The sequence below is a fragment of the Vipera ursinii genome, assembly GCF_947247035.1.
Source record: "Vipera ursinii genome assembly, chromosome: 13".
Taxonomy (NCBI): Eukaryota; Metazoa; Chordata; class Lepidosauria; order Squamata; family Viperidae; genus Vipera; species Vipera ursinii.
In genome coordinates this window covers 17405013-17422219 of record NC_139526.1, presented here as the reverse complement: position 1 = coordinate 17422219, position 17207 = coordinate 17405013, and the positions used below count along the sequence as shown (strand labels likewise).

The 17207-nt window shown below is 44.7% G+C and overlaps 1 protein-coding gene across 3 annotated transcripts in view; it reads right to left on the bottom strand.

Annotated features, from left to right (window-relative positions):
* Positions 1-17207, bottom strand: part of CARD11 (caspase recruitment domain family member 11) — a 44472-nt gene that overhangs the window by 13604 nt on the left and 13661 nt on the right. Inside the window, exons 1-14 of one of the 3 annotated variants that reach the window (XM_083372965.1) lie at positions 16461-16728; positions 15833-15970; positions 14063-14388; positions 12667-12846; positions 11444-11596; positions 10899-11024; positions 10368-10562; positions 9394-9573; positions 8837-8888; positions 5864-5976; positions 3888-3988; positions 2014-2063; positions 1332-1443; positions 60-261 (exon numbers count right to left, since the gene is read on the bottom strand). In XM_083372965.1, coding sequence (XP_083229091.1) covers positions 60-261; positions 1332-1443; positions 2014-2063; positions 3888-3988; positions 5864-5976; positions 8837-8888; positions 9394-9573; positions 10368-10562; positions 10899-11024; positions 11444-11596; positions 12667-12846; positions 14063-14353 — 1755 coding nt within the window. In that variant the 5' untranslated portion in view covers positions 14354-14388; positions 15833-15970; positions 16461-16728. Of the gene's footprint in view, positions 1-59; positions 262-1331; positions 1444-2013; positions 2064-3887; positions 3989-5863; positions 5977-8836; positions 8889-9393; positions 9574-10367; positions 10563-10898; positions 11025-11443; positions 11597-12666; positions 12847-14062; positions 14389-15832; positions 15971-16460; positions 16729-17207 lie in introns of those variants that run through there. The other 2 variants (XM_083372963.1, XM_083372964.1) reach the window with 2 other exon arrangements.

The window sequence follows — 17207 nt, the reverse complement described above, 5'->3', positions numbered from 1 at the left end:
AAGAAATGGCCATCCTTAGGGATGTTTGTGGGAATGACTAGAAGATATGGAGGCCTCACCAGAAGCAGTTGATACCCTTCCCGGAGGCCAGCTTTCTCTGCTGTGGAGTTGACCTTCACAGAATGGACAAAGCTTCCTTTGATGTTCCCTCCCAGCAAACTGATCTCTGAGCTCAGAGTGTCCCCGTTGACGACTACTTGATGGACGGCGTGGAAGACATTGTGGAGGCGTCCAACCGAAGTCACCGAGGGACGGAAGGGCCTGTGTCAACAAAAGAGGGGCTAAGCTTGTAAGCCACCCTGAGTCTTCGGAGAAGGGCGGGATATGAATAGAATTAAAATAAATAAATAAATAAATAAGTTCTTCTTGGCTTCTCAGTCATCACCCGGAGAAAGGGCTGAGATTGGCAAGGGGGGAAGCAGCGGTTCCCAGGCTAAAAAGAACAGCTGCATCCACGTATCTCAGATGCCTGGCAAGTCCATCAAGGGATTAGCCAAGTATTTGTTCATTCAGGAGGAGAAATTCAAGGCTTTAAATTCTGGAACGTAGCTACAGTATGGATGAAGGCTATGACTTCTTCACAGGCAACCTACAATCCATCTGCTACGTTAACAGTTTCATTCTTGACTGCAATGATGCCTCTCGTCTAACCAAGTTGCATCTGAGATTCTTTTGCCAAAGTCAAGAGAGGCACTAGGAGATTTAGAAAGATGTGGGACTGGAAACTACACCAGCTGCTGCTCTTTGGGTCACCTCCAGTCATGGATTTTTTTGCTTCAAAAAGTGCCACAAGAGAAATTCCTAAGAACTTCCTAAGTAGCTGGAACTTGAGGTAGGAACAAAAAAAGTTGGCGAAATCGCAAGTAGAGCTTGGCACAGTATTAATAGGAACTCAGTCTCAGGATACATAAAGCAGGAAATGAAACAATGGCAATAGACTTCTGAAATATCTAGAGTGTGCAAAAAAAAAAAAGCTTTATGACCTTTCAAAATTTAGCTTGAATACCAGCACCAGGAACTTGCAAATCATTCCAGTTCTCTACCCTCCAAGCTTTATTTCTCTCTATCTTTCTGATCTAACATGAATTTATGTCAACTGATTTATTCTTCAGAAGAATTAAAGAACGGTTTTTCTGGATGCTACCACTGATGATATCAGGAGGGGTACCACAATCCCTACGTGACAGCCCTTCCAGGGCATTCTATAGTAATCCTCCCCCAGCAATGGTACAATCCAAGAAAAAGCCGTGTTACAATTCCATGTTGCCGAGTATCTAAAGCAGACTAGAAGTAACAGCGGTTGCACCTCCAGCCAACCTTCACCAGCGTACCTTTCCAGAGAGAATTTCCTGAAAATGGAATTGACTTGTTCCAGGTCCAGCCCTTCGGAATGGTGGGAGGATGAGGAAGAAGGGAGTGAGGAATACCTGTCAGGAACATCATCTGAAAAAGGAAGTGTGGAATAAATAAATTCACGGATGGATATGGAAGGAAAAAAATATATCCCTCTTAAAGAAAGGGCAACAGGAATAAAATTGGATTGGAATATAGACAGGACTCGAAGTATTTGTCTGGATGGATTATCTTTGGGTTGAGAAATAAATGGTAAGGAGACTTTCCAGATCAGATTGTCTCCTGGTGACCTTCTTATGGACTTTTCTGGATAGCAGCAACTTCTGACTGACCTTGGCTGAGTTCAGAAGTTGAAAGACCTTCTGGAAGAAAGCAGTTGGCACACTAGTCTTCTACTGTTGCCAAAAAGCCTACGTGAAGATGTCCTAAGTGACCAGGAACAGCCTGCCTACTCAGTCTAGGTAGGAACTGTGGATGGACAATTTTTTATTCTTCTAATAGTTCTTTATCTTTCAATTGGAGTAGGGCTGAGCCGCCTTTCAAGCAGAGATTCTACATAAAGTACCGGGAGGTCGAAGTAAGAAGATCATCTCTGTCTGTCAGATGATGTTTCTCAGAATGCTGGTCTTGAAAAAGAAGAACATCTTCCAAATTTCTTACCTTCTAACTCCAGAGCATCACAGCCAAAGCTGTCATCATCTTCGGTCAAACTGGAATAAAGAAATACATATTGCTTTCTCTCTCTCTTTCTCTCCATGATCTCTCGTTTGGACATCTTAATATCCCTCAGCAGGTAGCCCAAATCTTGGAATCAGAACATCTCTGATATAGGAAGTGGTGGCCAGAAGTGGCCAGGGAAGAGGGAGCAGGTGCCAAGAGAGACAGATGGGTAGGTGAAGGGAAGGAGACAAGATTGGAAAAGATGACACCGTGACTGGGACACAACTGGACCACAAAATGTTTCCAAAGAAAAGGAGACATCAGGCCCTGGGAAGGAGTCATGATGCTCTCCGAAGAAGAAGATTCGGCTATTCTTATCATTTCCAGCTCTTGCCTTTGAAATATGACAATCTGCTGCACAGATGGCCCTAATATTATTTTGGAGCTACGTTGCTGTTATTACTACTATTATTATTCAAAATGAGAAGGGTTTTCAGGTGATTGCAACAGTAAAATGGTACTGATTGCTTTACCAAATGCAAGCAAACCCATTTGAACATTTTCTTCCACATTCCTTCTGTGGGCCTCTGCCGCAAGGGTGTGTGTGTGTGTGTGTGTGTGTGTGTGTGTGTGTGTTGTGTGCATGGTCTGTGTCCTTTTGCTAATGTTAGCACCTGCACTATATTTTCTAGCATTGCAAGAGAAGAATGGACACCACCTAGAAAAAAAATGCTACTTCCTTCAGGATGTTGGGGGCAGGAGCGAACTACATGTTACACACAACGCTCCCAATTTTTGAAAAGAAAAGAAGCTTCTGGAGGCTGTGATTGGAAGGAGAGGAGCAGCCAAGGAGAAGGAATGTATATAAATCTTTCTGGGTTCACTTTTTGTACTTGGAATGGTTCCTGCAGGGATCATAACAGAGAAGATGGATCTCTTCTCCACCGTAGGAATTGAGGATTATATACCAACACATTCAGTGCCCTCTTCCAGTCACGGCCACCTGAAACTGGCTGCTTTTTTTATTTCCAAACATCAGATGAATGTTACCTGCACTTGTAAGAAAGGTCTAATTCGGCCCTTAAAATTGTCCCAGTAAATCAGATCAAGGAACGCTCGACAGAGGTAGGAGAGTGTTGAATAAATGATAACGCTTGCCTTGGATCACGTTATGCCATCAATAAAATCATATAAGAAATGTTTTCCTCTTGCACGATCGGGGGGAAAAGCAGTTTCCACAGCATATTTTCATTTGGGATGATTAAAACTTGCAATCCCTACACACCTTTGACACCACACCGTAGTTACCTACTGGCTGGAATGGGCCGAGCATGGTAACCCTCTCCTGTGTTATCCTCCTGGTGATAAAACTTCACCTAAGATACTTGTGATTGAATTCTCTGATTTTTAATTTTTTTCCCTTTTTTTTTTTAAAAAAAAGAAAGTTTAACACCGGCTGCAGGGATTTTAAATTGGCTCAAGGTAATGGAACTGCGAAAGGTTGTAATTGCCTTCAGGGCAGAGTGGAGAAATGCCACAATGTCATCTCGCATCTGAGTTTCTCCTCAATCAGAGCGAGATCGTTTCTGGAGGTAGGGATTGAGCCGGAGAAAGGATCCAGGGAAATTAGGCTCAACAATTGTCTGCCTGGGGGATAAATCTGGCTGGTTTATGTATGTAACCCAATATTTGACCTGGAGTCCATCAGTTTTACAGAGAACCCTGGAAAGAGACCATGACTCAAAAGCAGAATGACGGTACGCGGAGAAGAGACTGTACAGAGGTCAGAAAAAGGAAGTTGAGAGAACCCCCATATATAATGGTGACCCGCAAACAAACCTACCTTTCTTCCTAGTTGGCCAAGGGACATTTACCTTGAGTGAGGGACATCTTTGTTCCTTCGGAGAATGGAATCATTCCCTGGAGGCTCCGGAGTGGTGGACATAATGCTGGCGCAGCGATATCTCAGGGTTTGCTGGGTTTCCGAAGGAAAGGCCAAGGAAAGAAACAAAGGCAAGTCAACCATGGTGCAATCACGCCCATCTTGGCGAGTTTCCTGCCTCAGCGGAAAAGACGCTTGCTTGTAAACAAATCATACCTCTGCGTCTACTAGCTTTAACACTCCATTCTGTTGTTGTCATGGAATGTGGTCTGGATTCCCAGGAGGGAGGGAAGGGAGGGACTGTGTTCCAGTGGAGCAAGAGACAGCCCAGATGAGATAGTTTGTGTGGGAGAAAGTGGGTAAAGACCGCTCCTCCTCTGTGGCTCCCATGGGGCAATGGTACGCTTTATTTTGGTAAGGTTTCTGCCTGAAGGTGATGAGCAATAAAGAAACCTGCTCACACGAATTGCAGTGTGCCTTTCTTGGTTTCTGGGAACAGTCATCCCACTGTTATGGTTTCCATCCACCGAGTCCTTTAATTCTGTTCAGAATTAGGAATAGAATTTAGGAGAGTGGCTATAATGAAAAGCTGATAACCCATTTTATAAGGGAAGTAGGGAAGCAATCATATGGAGCGAAAGGGGGTCCGTGAACATGGGCATGAATGTATGGAGGAACACGGATGCAATAAATGAATTCTAAATATATCTGCAAGGAGCCCAAACGTAAAGTGATACGGTAGCTATTTCCACTGCAACCAAGTTGTGTGCAGTTTGCACATTAAGCAGAGCTGAATATTTCAGCAGCTTCCTTTTGTGATTCTTTTCCAGCAGTAATGGCAAGCTAGTGATATGGTATCTGTTAGGTGGAATATGGCAGTCTATTCATCTCCGAGCAGCGATTTACATAATAACTAATGGGCGTTTTTCCCCCCTTCCTCCTTCTCCCCCAATGACTTCAATTTAAGCCATGAAATCAGTTTCTCAGGTTCGTCCTGGAACACGGGGGAGATTATTTTAATTTATATTTATTTAATAGGATTGCAAGGCTCCGCCGTCTACAAGAGAGGCAGCTTAAGACAGCTTACAGCAGCACCAAGCAAGAAAAACAAACAGACAAGGCTGTCAAACATTACAAACAGATGAAGAAATGGAACAAGTCTATCAAAACAATTTGAGCAATCACAACACACACCAAGAAAGGCTCCCTGGGAGAGAAAAAAAATCAATTGGAAAATACAAAAAAGCAAATGTGGGGCATGTATAATTAAAAGTGCTGTGGAGAGAAATATATGGGTAACTGTGCGATATTTGTAGAGGCCTCAGTTGTCATCCAATCTGCAGGCAATCTGAGTGGAGCTGATTCATAGAAATAGATTTTTCTGGACCGAGACTTCGGGGAGTGATTTTAAGTGTCCCTCCTGCCGCTGACACTAATCTTTTGGTCTGCAAACATGCGTGAGCTCTTGCCGAAAGACGGAGCTAGTTGTCCCCATGAGTGTAGACAAATATGTCTTTCGTACAACAGTAATAGATTCCCCAAAAGCTTTGGTGGTGGTGCTTACAAGAAGAATTCACAAGACCTTTCATCCATCCGGAAAGCTGATATAAAGCAGGCTCAAAATCCAACCTTTGCAGTTTCAACCAGCTAACAAAAACTTTGCTGTTTTTTTTAAAAACTCGTGAACCTCTGCTTCCATAGCGAAACAAAACTGGGAATATCTTCAGGGAAGTACAAATTAGCATTTGGAAAGGTGATAGCAATTTTGTGTGTGTGTGTGTGTGTGTGTGTGGTGTGTGTGTGTGTTAAGCAGAGCAAACTATTAACATTCATGCATGGGGAAAAAAAGCATATTCAAGAAGTTACACAGCAAGCTGGAAAAAAGAAGAACCCTTTCATTTCTGGAGTTGCAAACGAAGGAAGAAGGAAGCCCATAACTGGGTAACGAGTCAAGATCAAATTCCTTACAATTTTGCTAACTTCGCAGCTGCCCGTGGAGCTGTCGATGGATATGGGTTGAGATGACACTTCAGGGTGCCTGTGGCTGGTCTCAATCTTCTCTTCATTGTGGCCTTGAATGGCTGGATCATCAAACGACAAAAGTGGGTAGAGTCAGAGAGAAAAACAAGCAACGGAGCCGTTGGCCTTAAGTTGTGCCGTACGGAACATTTTGTGCGAACAAGACTTGCAATACCTGCTTCTAGTTGGTTGTCTATGACTCTCCGTCATCCAGGATATAGTTGTCCCAAAGATGCTTTTTCGAGAGGCAACTGAACTTTCTTGTTTTTTCCTTTGAAGACTTTTCGCTTCTCCTCCCAGAAGCTTCTTCAGCTCTGACTGGATGGTGGGGAATGGAAGGATTTATACTCTTTGCAGACAGCCGGTCATTTGCATCCTTTTAGAGGCCATATGGAGGTTTACCTGTGTCCTCAGGGACACCTGAGTAGTGTTGAGATGCAGACAGACTCATCCCCAACAGCCTCTACCTGTCTTCAACGGTGAAGGGACCTAGGGCAGAAAACATCCTGTAGCCAAGAAGGCTCCATTTGCACCACTCAGGTGACCCGGAGGACACAGGTAAAGTGGCCTCAATGACTCTCTAGAGCAGGCATATCAAACTCGCAACGTCACGTGACGTCGCGCGACGTATCGGAGCTTTTTCCCCATTGCCGGCAATGGGGTGGGCGCGGTTTTGTTGCGATGCGTCCGGCCCGTGGGCCGGCAGTTTGACACCCCTGCTCTTTGTTGTTGTTAGTTGAGAAGTCGTGTCCAACCCATCGCGACCCTATGGACAATGTTCCTCCAGGCCTTCCTGTCCTCTACCATCTTCTGGAGCCCTTTTAAGCTCACGTCTAACTGCTTCAGTGACTCCATCCAGCCACCTCATTCTCTGTCATCCCCTTCTTCTCTTGCCCTCAATCTTTCCCAGCATGAGGCTCTTCTCCAGTGAGTCCTTCCTTCTCATTAGGTGGCCAAAGTATTTGAGTTTTAGCTTCAGGATCTGGCCTTCTAAAGAGCAGTCAGGGTTGATCTCCTCTAGGATTGACCGGTTTGATCACCTTGCAGTCCAAGGGACTCGCAGGAGTCTTCTCCAGCACCATAGTTCAAAGGCTTCAATTCTTTGGCGCTCAGCCTTTCTTATGGTCCAACTTTCACTGCCATACATTGCAACTGGGAAGACCATAGCCTTGACTATACGCACTTTTGTTGACAGAGTGATGTCTCTGCTTTTTAGTGTGCTGTCTAGATTTGCCATGGCTTTCCTCCCAAGGAGCAAGCGACTTTTAATTTCTTGGCTACCCCTGCTCTAGAAGGATGCAAATGACCGGCTGTCTGCAAGGAGTATAAATCTTTCCATCCTCCGCCCTCCAGTCAGAGCTGAAGAAGCTTCTTGGATGAGAAGTGAAACGTCTTCAAAAAAAAAAGAGAAAAAGTCCAGTTGCCTCTCGAAAAAGCACCTCTGGGACAGTAGGAGACTAGGTTCCCGAGACGTCACGCACGTAATCCTCAACATTCAACCACAGCTGGGGCAAGAATTTCCATTGCTAAACGAAGTGATGGTTAAGTGAGCCACAGCCAATGTTACAACATTTTTGCCACCGTCGTTAAGCGAATCCAGCTCCTCCCCCAAGGACTGTTTTTCATACTTGTGACCATTGCAGCATCCCCATGGGCTCATTATGGTCGTAAGTCAAGGACCACCTGTAATTGGGGCCCTCACCCTTGCTTTGTTGATGTTTTCCTATCACCAAGGAAATCTCTCCCGTTTTCTTATCTACCTCTTTTTTTCCCCTTTTTTTAAATTCAGAGATGGAGGATTTGAGACGCATCCGAGCCACAAGATACAAGTCCTTGTGGAATTCACTGAAAATGAAGCCTCCTTTGCCGAAGTTATTTCTGATGCTCTTTAGCTCTGCTTGCCTTCTCCTCTTATAAAGCCTTTAATCTGTTTATCAGCAGCCTCTTTCAGGCATCAAAAACCTGGCTGGTATTTTGTAGGATTCTCTCCTTGTTGCCCAGGAACTCAATCGAGATTGTAAGATCTTCCCCAAAGGTTTAACTTTATTTAACTTTTGCTTTGTTTTTTGGTGTTTGAGAAAACCAGGGAGGCCAAGAAAACAATTGGCTCATTGAACAAATCACCCGCGAGTTGTCACAAATAAGCCGGCTCAAATTATCCTGCTCTGGACACCTTAGGTGAAGAACCAACTCTCGGGAGAAGCTTCTCATGCTCGGAAAGGTGGAAGGAAAGAGAAGAAGGGGACAGACGAAAGCAAGAAGAATGGAGACGGCTACAGTGGTGATGGGGCACCGTTGGAAGACCTGAAGGACCGCGTGGGGACAGATCTTTCTGGAGAAGATCTATCTAGATCAGGGGTCCCCAACCCCCGGTCCGTGGACCAGTACCAGGCCAATAGCATGCCAGCAACTCGCATCAACAAGCAAAGCCCCATCTGCAAGATGCAGGCAGCATACAAAACCACGGCCCCTCCAGTCCGTGGAAAAACCTCTCTCTGTGGAACTGGTCCCTGGTGCCCAGAAGGTTGGAGACCACTATCTATATGATTGCATGAATAGATAAGCTAGAAAGACCTATGGAAGATTGTTTTCAGCTGCAAGATTATTATAAGTGCAACGGAAGAGTCTCAAATACCCATAAGGGAGGAAGACCTGAACTTTGGCCATCTACAGCTTTGATGGGAACCTTCCAGCTAGAAGAATAGGAACTAAATACGGGATCCCAATCACTTGTCCATTTCAAGTGCTGCTTGAAAGTGTTTACTATCAGGAAGAGGAAGGATGATGATGATGATGATTATAAAAAAAACCTTTTGGGAAACTGGAAACTGTTAGTTTGGAACAAAGGTAAGAAGTGTTAAGAGTTAAGGAGACCTCTGAAAAGCCAACAAATGCAAGAACGTGAGTTTTTGTTCCTCTGACCTTGGAGATCAGATGTCCGATTTGTACCGATGGGGGATTTTGTTCTTGGAGGCTGAAAGAGAGCAGAAATCAAACTGAAACGGGGATGTATGTTGACATTCCCATAGGCCAAACGTCTTCCACACTTCATCCACGGTGCCTCTCCTCCAGAACTGAAGCGTCAATGGTCTAAGATCACACTGGCGTGTTGGAAAAGTAATTGCACAGTTATGAGTTTAAGAACAAAACATCAAGCAAACACGATTTAGGAGGGAATCGATATGGTAGAATTTACAAAACTCTTAAGGGGACCTTCAAAGACCGCATGAAATCTGACTAAGGGCCACTGAGGACCTACAGGTTAGAATCATAGGGCTGGAGGGGACGTTGGAAGTCTTCAAGTCCAAGGCAGGAGTTAAACAAATGGTTATAAGTTGAGGATTACTTGTAGAGTTGGAAAGTGGTATCCAGACCATGCAGTCTGATCTTCTGCAGGAAACCCATTTGAGCCATGCGTAAGGACTGAGTGTCTAAGCCAAAGATTGTCCCCCAGCCACCTAGCCCTGTATGGATCCTACCTGAAAGCCCTTAATGTTTAACCTTCTTCTAAACTGGGGTGGATCCAAGGGGAAGAATTTGCTGTCTTCAGGGGACTCTTCAGAAGTTGAGGAGTCATCTGCCTCTTGGCCATTGATTCTGGGTCTAGAGGTTTCCAGCATCTGAGAAATCACAGTGAATGGCAAATTCCGTGGTAAACTCTGGAAGAAAGAAGATGGGTTTTAAAAACTGGCAAGTTCCATCTAGAAAATAGAACATAGAATAATAGGGTTGGGAGGGACCTTGAAGGTCTTCTAATCTAAGCCCCTGCTCAAGCAGAAGAACCTATATTGTCCCAGACAAATGGTTGTCCAGTCTTTTCTTGAAAACCTCCAGTGATGGAGCTGTTCTGAACCAGCCCTCTTCTCGCACCCCTAATCAAAAGAAGAGTCTGGAAAGCGTCCAAGACCAAAAGGCTTCTGCCAAGTTTTAATTACACTGTTACAAGAATACAAGAGCTTGACTTCTCAAACGGAAAAGTTGCTTTCAGCAACCAGCCCCTCCCCAAACACTTCTTTTATAGAGAGCTCAGGGCGTGGTCTCCCTGTGCCTCCTCCCGAGGAGTCCCATAGCCTTTCTTTGTTTGTCCCTGCTCGTCTGCCTCCTGCGTCGGGCGTCCTTGAACAGGGCCAGCTGTGGGTCATCATCCTCCGCACTCTCGGGCTCACACAGCTGAGCAGAGGTTCCCGGCTGAGGACTCTGCAAAGTCTCCAAATCATCATCAGCCGGTTCGTTTCCCTCCTCCCCCACATCTGAGTCCTCCGATACATCGGACCCGGCTGTCGGACCCACAGGCTGGCCCTGAGTCACAACAGGAGCACCCACAACTTCTGGAGGCAAGTCATTCCACTGATTAGTTGACTTCGTCTAGGACACAGATCAAGACCTGGGCCTTTAACCTTCTCAACCTTCACTGGACCTCTTCTGACTTGGGACACACAACCCAACAAGCTACCTGGTCATAACCGTTGTCCTTTGAGAGTCGTCTGAGTTTGCATTCCAAGTTGATGATGGTCGCTTCCTTCCGGACCATTTCGATCCTCAGGTCATTGTTTTTTTCCTCCAGTTCCCGAATCTGTTTCCGGTATTTGTCCTTCTCAATTAGGCATTGGGAATACTGTATTTGGGCCTCGTCCCGGGAGTGGAATGCCTCCGGAGGGAAAACAACACCAAGAGTTCAACACCACAGAAAAGCTGCTGAAGGACTCAAGATCATCATTTCCTTCAGATGGGAACCCCTCTGTCCATAAAATGGTTTGACCCAACTACATGCCATCCCAGGGCTACATGCACTAATCATTTTAATATTTGGGATTTGTTGCATTTTGATATGTTTTGTATGTGTACATTTAAAGACATTACCTGCTAACAAGTGTTCTAGTGAATGAAATATAATAAAATATAATCAATGGAGTTCCACCACCCACATCTCCCCAGCATCTGCTACCAGAGGGCTAGGCTCCTCAGGTACCGTGTTTTTAAGCACCTGGTCTCTCTCCTTCTCCACCTCTTCCAGCTGTAGCATGACCGTATTCATGCGATGCTTGTACATCTCACAGTCTTTCCCCAGAGTTGAGCACTTTAACTCCAATTCTTGTTTCTCTTCAAGGTACTACAAGGAAATATATGAAGTTGGTGGTCCATCAAGGACGTCAGTCAAGACCCAGCCTGTCCCCAAACTCAGAACTCCACTCTGCAAGCGACAGCTTCACTGTGACTGCTTGCAAAAGGGAGGAGGGTTTGAGAAGATGTTACTTTGAATCTATGGGTTATGACCTTCAAAGCATCCTAAATCCTAAAGTTGGAGAAGACGCTCCTGTGCAGAGGAATCCTACTGTATGTGCACGTAAGACACAGAGTTGGCTCATACTGTTATGCAGATGATTTTTGTGTAACCAAATAAGCCAAACAATATTAATCAAAAGAGTACCTAGATAAGCAGAATGAGACTTTAAATTAGGTAGATCAAGGACAATCTTGAATTTCTGTTTGTCATTCTTTGTTCCTTCTCCTTCTTGGTTTCTATTTTACCTTATCCCTGAGGTCTTCTGCATGACGGATCTCTTCCTGGAGATTAAAGATCTTATTGACCAACTCTTGGCGATCCTCAAGAGCTTCTTTGCGATCGTGTTCTAGGATATCCAAAATGGCTTTGTCAGAATCTGGCAATCTTGGCTTCCCAGCCTGTGGTAAGGAAGTAGGAACAGGTAGAGATTGAGTCAGAAGAGGAAAGCGTGATGTGGACAGATTAAAAAGAGAAAGTTAGGCTCGGCAACAACCACACCATCTTTGCCTGCTTGGAATATTGGATCTCCTTCAGGATCCGTCCTTAAGTGGACACTCTTTAGCCAAAAGCCACTTGAGCTAGACTTTCTTGGATTTTTTCTCTTCTTTGAAAACATTTCACTTTTCATCCAAGAACCTTCTTCTTCTTCTTCTGAAGGAACTGAAGAAGCTTCTTGGATGAGAAGCGAAATGTTTTCAAAGAAAAAAACAACAACAACCAGGGAAGTCCAGTTGCCTTTTGGAAAAGCATCTTTGGGGCAACCATGACCTTGGATGATGGAGAATCTCCATAGATGTATAGGAATTGGATCCAACCCAGTTGATGACCAGCTGGTTCCAGAAGACAGACAGGTCCAGAAGACCTGTCTTTAAATCTTTAAATAGGAAGGCGGGACTTACTCTCAAGGGAACCTCTAAAGTTACAACGTCCCATCCTTTATGGCCCCCACGGGTGACCTTCTACGTCTGCTCCAATTAGTTCCTGCTTTATTTCTCTGCTGCTTTATATCCAGACAGAGATTAAATTCAACACTTTTCCATCTTCCAAATTATTATTTTCAAAGCACCTCCTGGGAAGACTGACATCTGGCAGAAGGGAGAGTGAAAAGGCTTGTCGGTGACAATATGGCAGAACAGGGATGCCACTGAACTTCTGGACCCTCAGATGAGTGGGGGGGAATTGTTTCTAGCTCAGTGGGGGTGTGTGTCTGCATGTGACCATCTCTTTTCCTTAAGAAGAATCTGTGAATCCTGCCAAGCAAGTTGTTGTCTAGTTGTCTCCTATTCTTGTCCAGCTTTCCAGTTCTTGCAAAACTCTGCATTCAGGTCAACCGTAGCTTGCAAGCAGCAGAAATCAAGGTTAGGGTTGGGGTTGACCATCGTTCCCAGTTCCTGCATTTGCCCATCCTAGGTTGCAAAGATATATCCTAGATAATCACATGTTAGCCAGAATTTTTTTTTTTACTCACCTGGATTATAGACTGCAGCTCCTGAATTTTGGTCTTCAACACCTCGTTCTCGTGTTCCAGTTCCAAAACCTGTTCCTTCTTCGGCCGGTTTTCGATATCATTTTTGAGTTTCAGAGACTGGTTCCTCTCCAGCTTGCATTCTTCCTCCACTTTATTCAACTTATGTTTCAGTTTATCAATCTAAGTGAGCCCCACAGAGAGCCAAGATAAACAAAGAGGTATCCATCACCAGGTGCGCCCTGTCTTCAGAAGAAATCCTTGCTCCATATGGTGTCATAAACAATCTCGATTCCATCTGTTGAGATGGTCTCCAGATCAAATTCCCCAGGCAACCCTGGGCGCTTTCAAACCAGAATGAAGGACTCTGGTTAATTTTCTATAAGACATATTGCAGAGACAGAAATAATGACTCCGACAACAGTTTTGTTAGCGAAGAGCAAGCGGGAGAAACAACAGAGTCAATTTAAAGCCATTTCAGGCATCACTCAACAGGGCTAAAGAATGCAGGAGAGATTCCCTGAGCATACCATTATTTTTATTTTATTTATTTATTTTAATTCCATTTATATCCCGCCCTTCTCCGAAGACTCAGGGCGGCTTACAAGCTTAGCAGTAGCCTTCATTCTATGTATGTGCCTGCTTATTAGTAGCTAGATGAAGCTTTTCGTCATAGAGTTATCCAGGTCAACTTTCATAATCTGGTATATTCCAGAAGCACGGAGGTGACAATTCTCAGAATTCCCAGCAGCTGAAATCCAAGCCATCTGGGTGTCCACAAGTTGTAAAAAAATTTTTTTTCTACTCTAGAACAACCTATTCTATTCAGTTGCTGTTGAACTCTATTTCTCAAGATCACTAACCATTGGTTATGTTGATCTGGGATTGTGTTGGATCTGGAGTCACTTATTATGGCCATGTCATATGGGAGAATTCACTGGAGAAAGCAATTATGTTTGGAAGAGTGAGTGGTAAAAGGAAACCAGTCCGTGGAAGGACATGTTAGCTGGACAATATTAAAGCTGACACCAGCCAGAGGGGAGAACAACTCAAAAAATAGTGCAGGAGAGAAGATGCGAAGAGACCTGGCCAATAGAATTGCCAAGAGTCAGACAGGAATGAATGGATAACATCATCACCATCATCATCATCACCACCACCACCACCATCATCATAAATCTGGGGAGCCACAGGTTTCTTGCCACTGTCTCCTACATGATGCCCTCAAACCTGACCTATCAACCCATTCATTCAAGGATCACAACATGCTTTGTTTGTTTGGGGTTGATATATGAATCCACCAGTGGCGATTTGTTAAAAACATGGACTAAAGACCACGAATGAAATGATCACCTAATGCAAAAGGGGAGACACAATGTTCTCAAGAACTTCCTCTCACCTGGAGCTGAAGGTCTCGGCTTCTCATCACGGCCATGTTCTTCTCTTCGCTGAGCTGGGCGTACCTCATGGCCAAGTTGTAGTTCTCATCCTTTACTTTGATCAGCTCGTCGTTGTAATTGTTCCTCTCTTCTTTCATTTTGTTGTATCTCTCCTGGAACGTCAGCAGCTCAATCTTGTTGAGTTTCAGCTGCTTCCTCTCATCTTCCATCTGGCGAGATTTGGCCAAGAGTTCACAGCGCTGGGCGTCCTTGGTCTTGACTTGCTGCTGCAGCTTGATGATCTCATTCATCAGAAAGTGAGTGAGACCCTCGTGTCCCTCTTCTACTGAGATGAGAACAGAGAAAAACAAGCAACCACAACAAGTTAATGGAGGTGAGCAGCAGAAAGCGTTGAGTTGGCCGAGATGGGGCCAAATACCCTGGTTCAAAAAACTGTAGACCAACAGATCTAGATCAGCCCAGACTGAACAGGGTTAAGCTGAAGGGAGGCCCTTAATTGAAATAGTCTGATCTTCTTTTTAAGGTGTGCAAATACAGGTAGTCCTCGATTTATGCCCATTCTTTTAGTGGTCATTCAAAGTCACCGTGGCACTGGAAAAAAAGGGACTTGCCATGGGTCCTTGCACTGATGACTGTTGTGGCATCCTGGGGCCATGTGATCACCGTCTGTTAACCTTCCCAGCTGGCTTCCAACAAGCAAAGTCAATGGAAGGGAGCTGGATCCGCTTAATGATGGTGGCAAAAATGTCGTCAAATCGGATGGGACTCACTTAACCATCGCTTCGCTTAGCAGTGGAAACTCTTGTCCCAGCTGTGGTTGAACATTGAGGATTTACCTTCATTTCATTTTCATTTCATTCATTTATTTGATTTCTATACCACCCTTCTACCTAGGGACTCAGGGCGGTTCACAGGGCATATATAAATAACTATACAAAAATTAAAAGAAAATTAAACCAATGCCCAATTAAAATACAACAATGATATAATAATAAAAACCAATTAAAAACCCATATTCCCCCATCAGGCCAGACCAGCTAATTCAAATAAGTGGGTCTTCAACCCACGACGGAAGGATCGAAGGTCCGATGCCATCCGGAGCTCAACCGGCAGTTGGTTCCATAATGCCGGAGCACCCACAGAGAAGGCCCTCCCCCTGGGGGCCACCAGCCGACATTCCCTGACCAGAGGCACCCTGAGGAGGCCCTCTCTGTGGGCACGCACAGGGCGGAGGGGAGTTGACGCCGGCAGTGACGTCTTGGAAACCTAGTCTCCTACTGTCCCAAAGGTGCTTTTTCAGGAGGCGACTGGACTTTCTTTCTTTTTTCTTTTTCTTTGAAGACGTTTTGCTTCTCATCCAAAAAGCTTCTTCAGCTCTGACTGGATGGCGGGGAATGGAAGGGTTTATATTCCTTGCAGGCGGCTGGTCATCGGCCTCCTTTTAGACAGTCCTTGAGGCCAATTTCACTGCCAAGTGGAGGCCTTCCATTCTCCACCACAAGGTCAGAGCTGAAGAAGCTTCTTGGTTGAGAAGTGAAACGCCTTCAAGGAAAAACAAGATGGTCCAGTTGTCTCTTGAAAAAGCAACTTTGGGACAATCACGACCTAGATGAGTGAGAGTTTCCATAGACCAGTACCCTACTTTTCTAGTAATTCTCTTCCTGGACTCTGTTCCAAGCAAAAAATAACCAAGAAAGGATTGATAAAGGATTTCCACTATATTGCTTGGTGTGGAACCACAGTATCCCACCAAAATGCCCCCCACTTACCAACGATAGTGGAAAAACGCCGTGTGGGCTCCTTCCCCGTCACTAATTTGTAGAGTTCAGGATAGTAAAATTCCAGGCTCTCTAAGAAAACTACATAGCCTCTCTCCCCCTTGGTATGAAGGATGTCCAGCAAACGACCTATATAGCAAGGCCAAACATTGATCTGGTTATGTTAAAATAGAGAGTTTCAATTTGAAACTGAAATTACAAATGGGATAAGAAGAGGCCGAAGTGACACAAGAAGAAGGATTGTCGCTGTATAACACATGGGGGAAAAAAAAGTATTTGAAATGCAGGTTGCGAAATTACCTTTTCCAGGCACCAATCAAAACAACAGAAAAGAATACACCATTTTTTTAAAAAAAATAATAATAATTCTGCAGAATATCAAGGCAAGAGAGAACAAGCCTTATACATAACATTTAGCAAAACTGATGCTCTGCATACAAACCTTCTTGAATTTAATACCATTTGTTTAAACACCAAATTGATATGCTGTCCTTCCGCTAAAAATTAACATTTAAGGTGGATTTTACAGTTTCCAAGGATAAAATAAAGGCAATTGTAATAAAACCTGAATGATAAACTAATTGACCTTTAAAGGCTTAGCTAAAGAGTGAGTAAGTACCGTATCTCCAAGGAAGGCTGGTGCAGCAGTCTGAAACTCTTACTCCGTGTAGCTCAATCTCTCCAACTTGATTTCTGGTTGGTTAAGATTACAACTTTATACATTGTACTGCTAATATTTCTGGAGATAACTGGTTTGGCAGAATGGTTTCTTGGTGCTCTTGGCTTGCAGATATTTCATTGCCCAAATAAGTAACATCCTCGGTGGTAGAATGGAGTAGGATTTGCAGGGAGGAGGAGGAGGAGGAGGAGGAGGAGGAGGAGGAGGAGGAGGAGGAGGAGGAGGAGGAGGAGGAAGAGAACGGTGGGGCCCTTGCTGCTCTCTGTGCTTGGTTGTTTTCTTGCAGACATTTCATGACCCAACTAGGTAACATCATCAGTGCTAGAAGGGAGTGGGGTTGGAGGAGGAGGAGGAGGAGGAGGAGGATTGTGGGGTCCTTGGTGCTTTCTGAGCTTGGCTGTTTTCATGCAGACATTTCATGGCCCAACTAGGTAACATCAGCAGTGCTAGCAGGGAGGGGGGGCTTGCTCCTTGTTTACTATCCCTTCTAGCACTGATGATGTTGCCTACTTGGGACATGAAACATCTGCAAGAAAAAACACCAAGCGCAGGAAGCACCGCACAGTCCAACCCTGAGCTATTGATAGTGGTCAAAGGCACTAGGCTAGATACCGGGGGCTGTGAATTCCAGTCCTGCCCACGGACTAGGCAAGTAATTTTCCAAAGCACCAGAGTGCAAGACAAGAA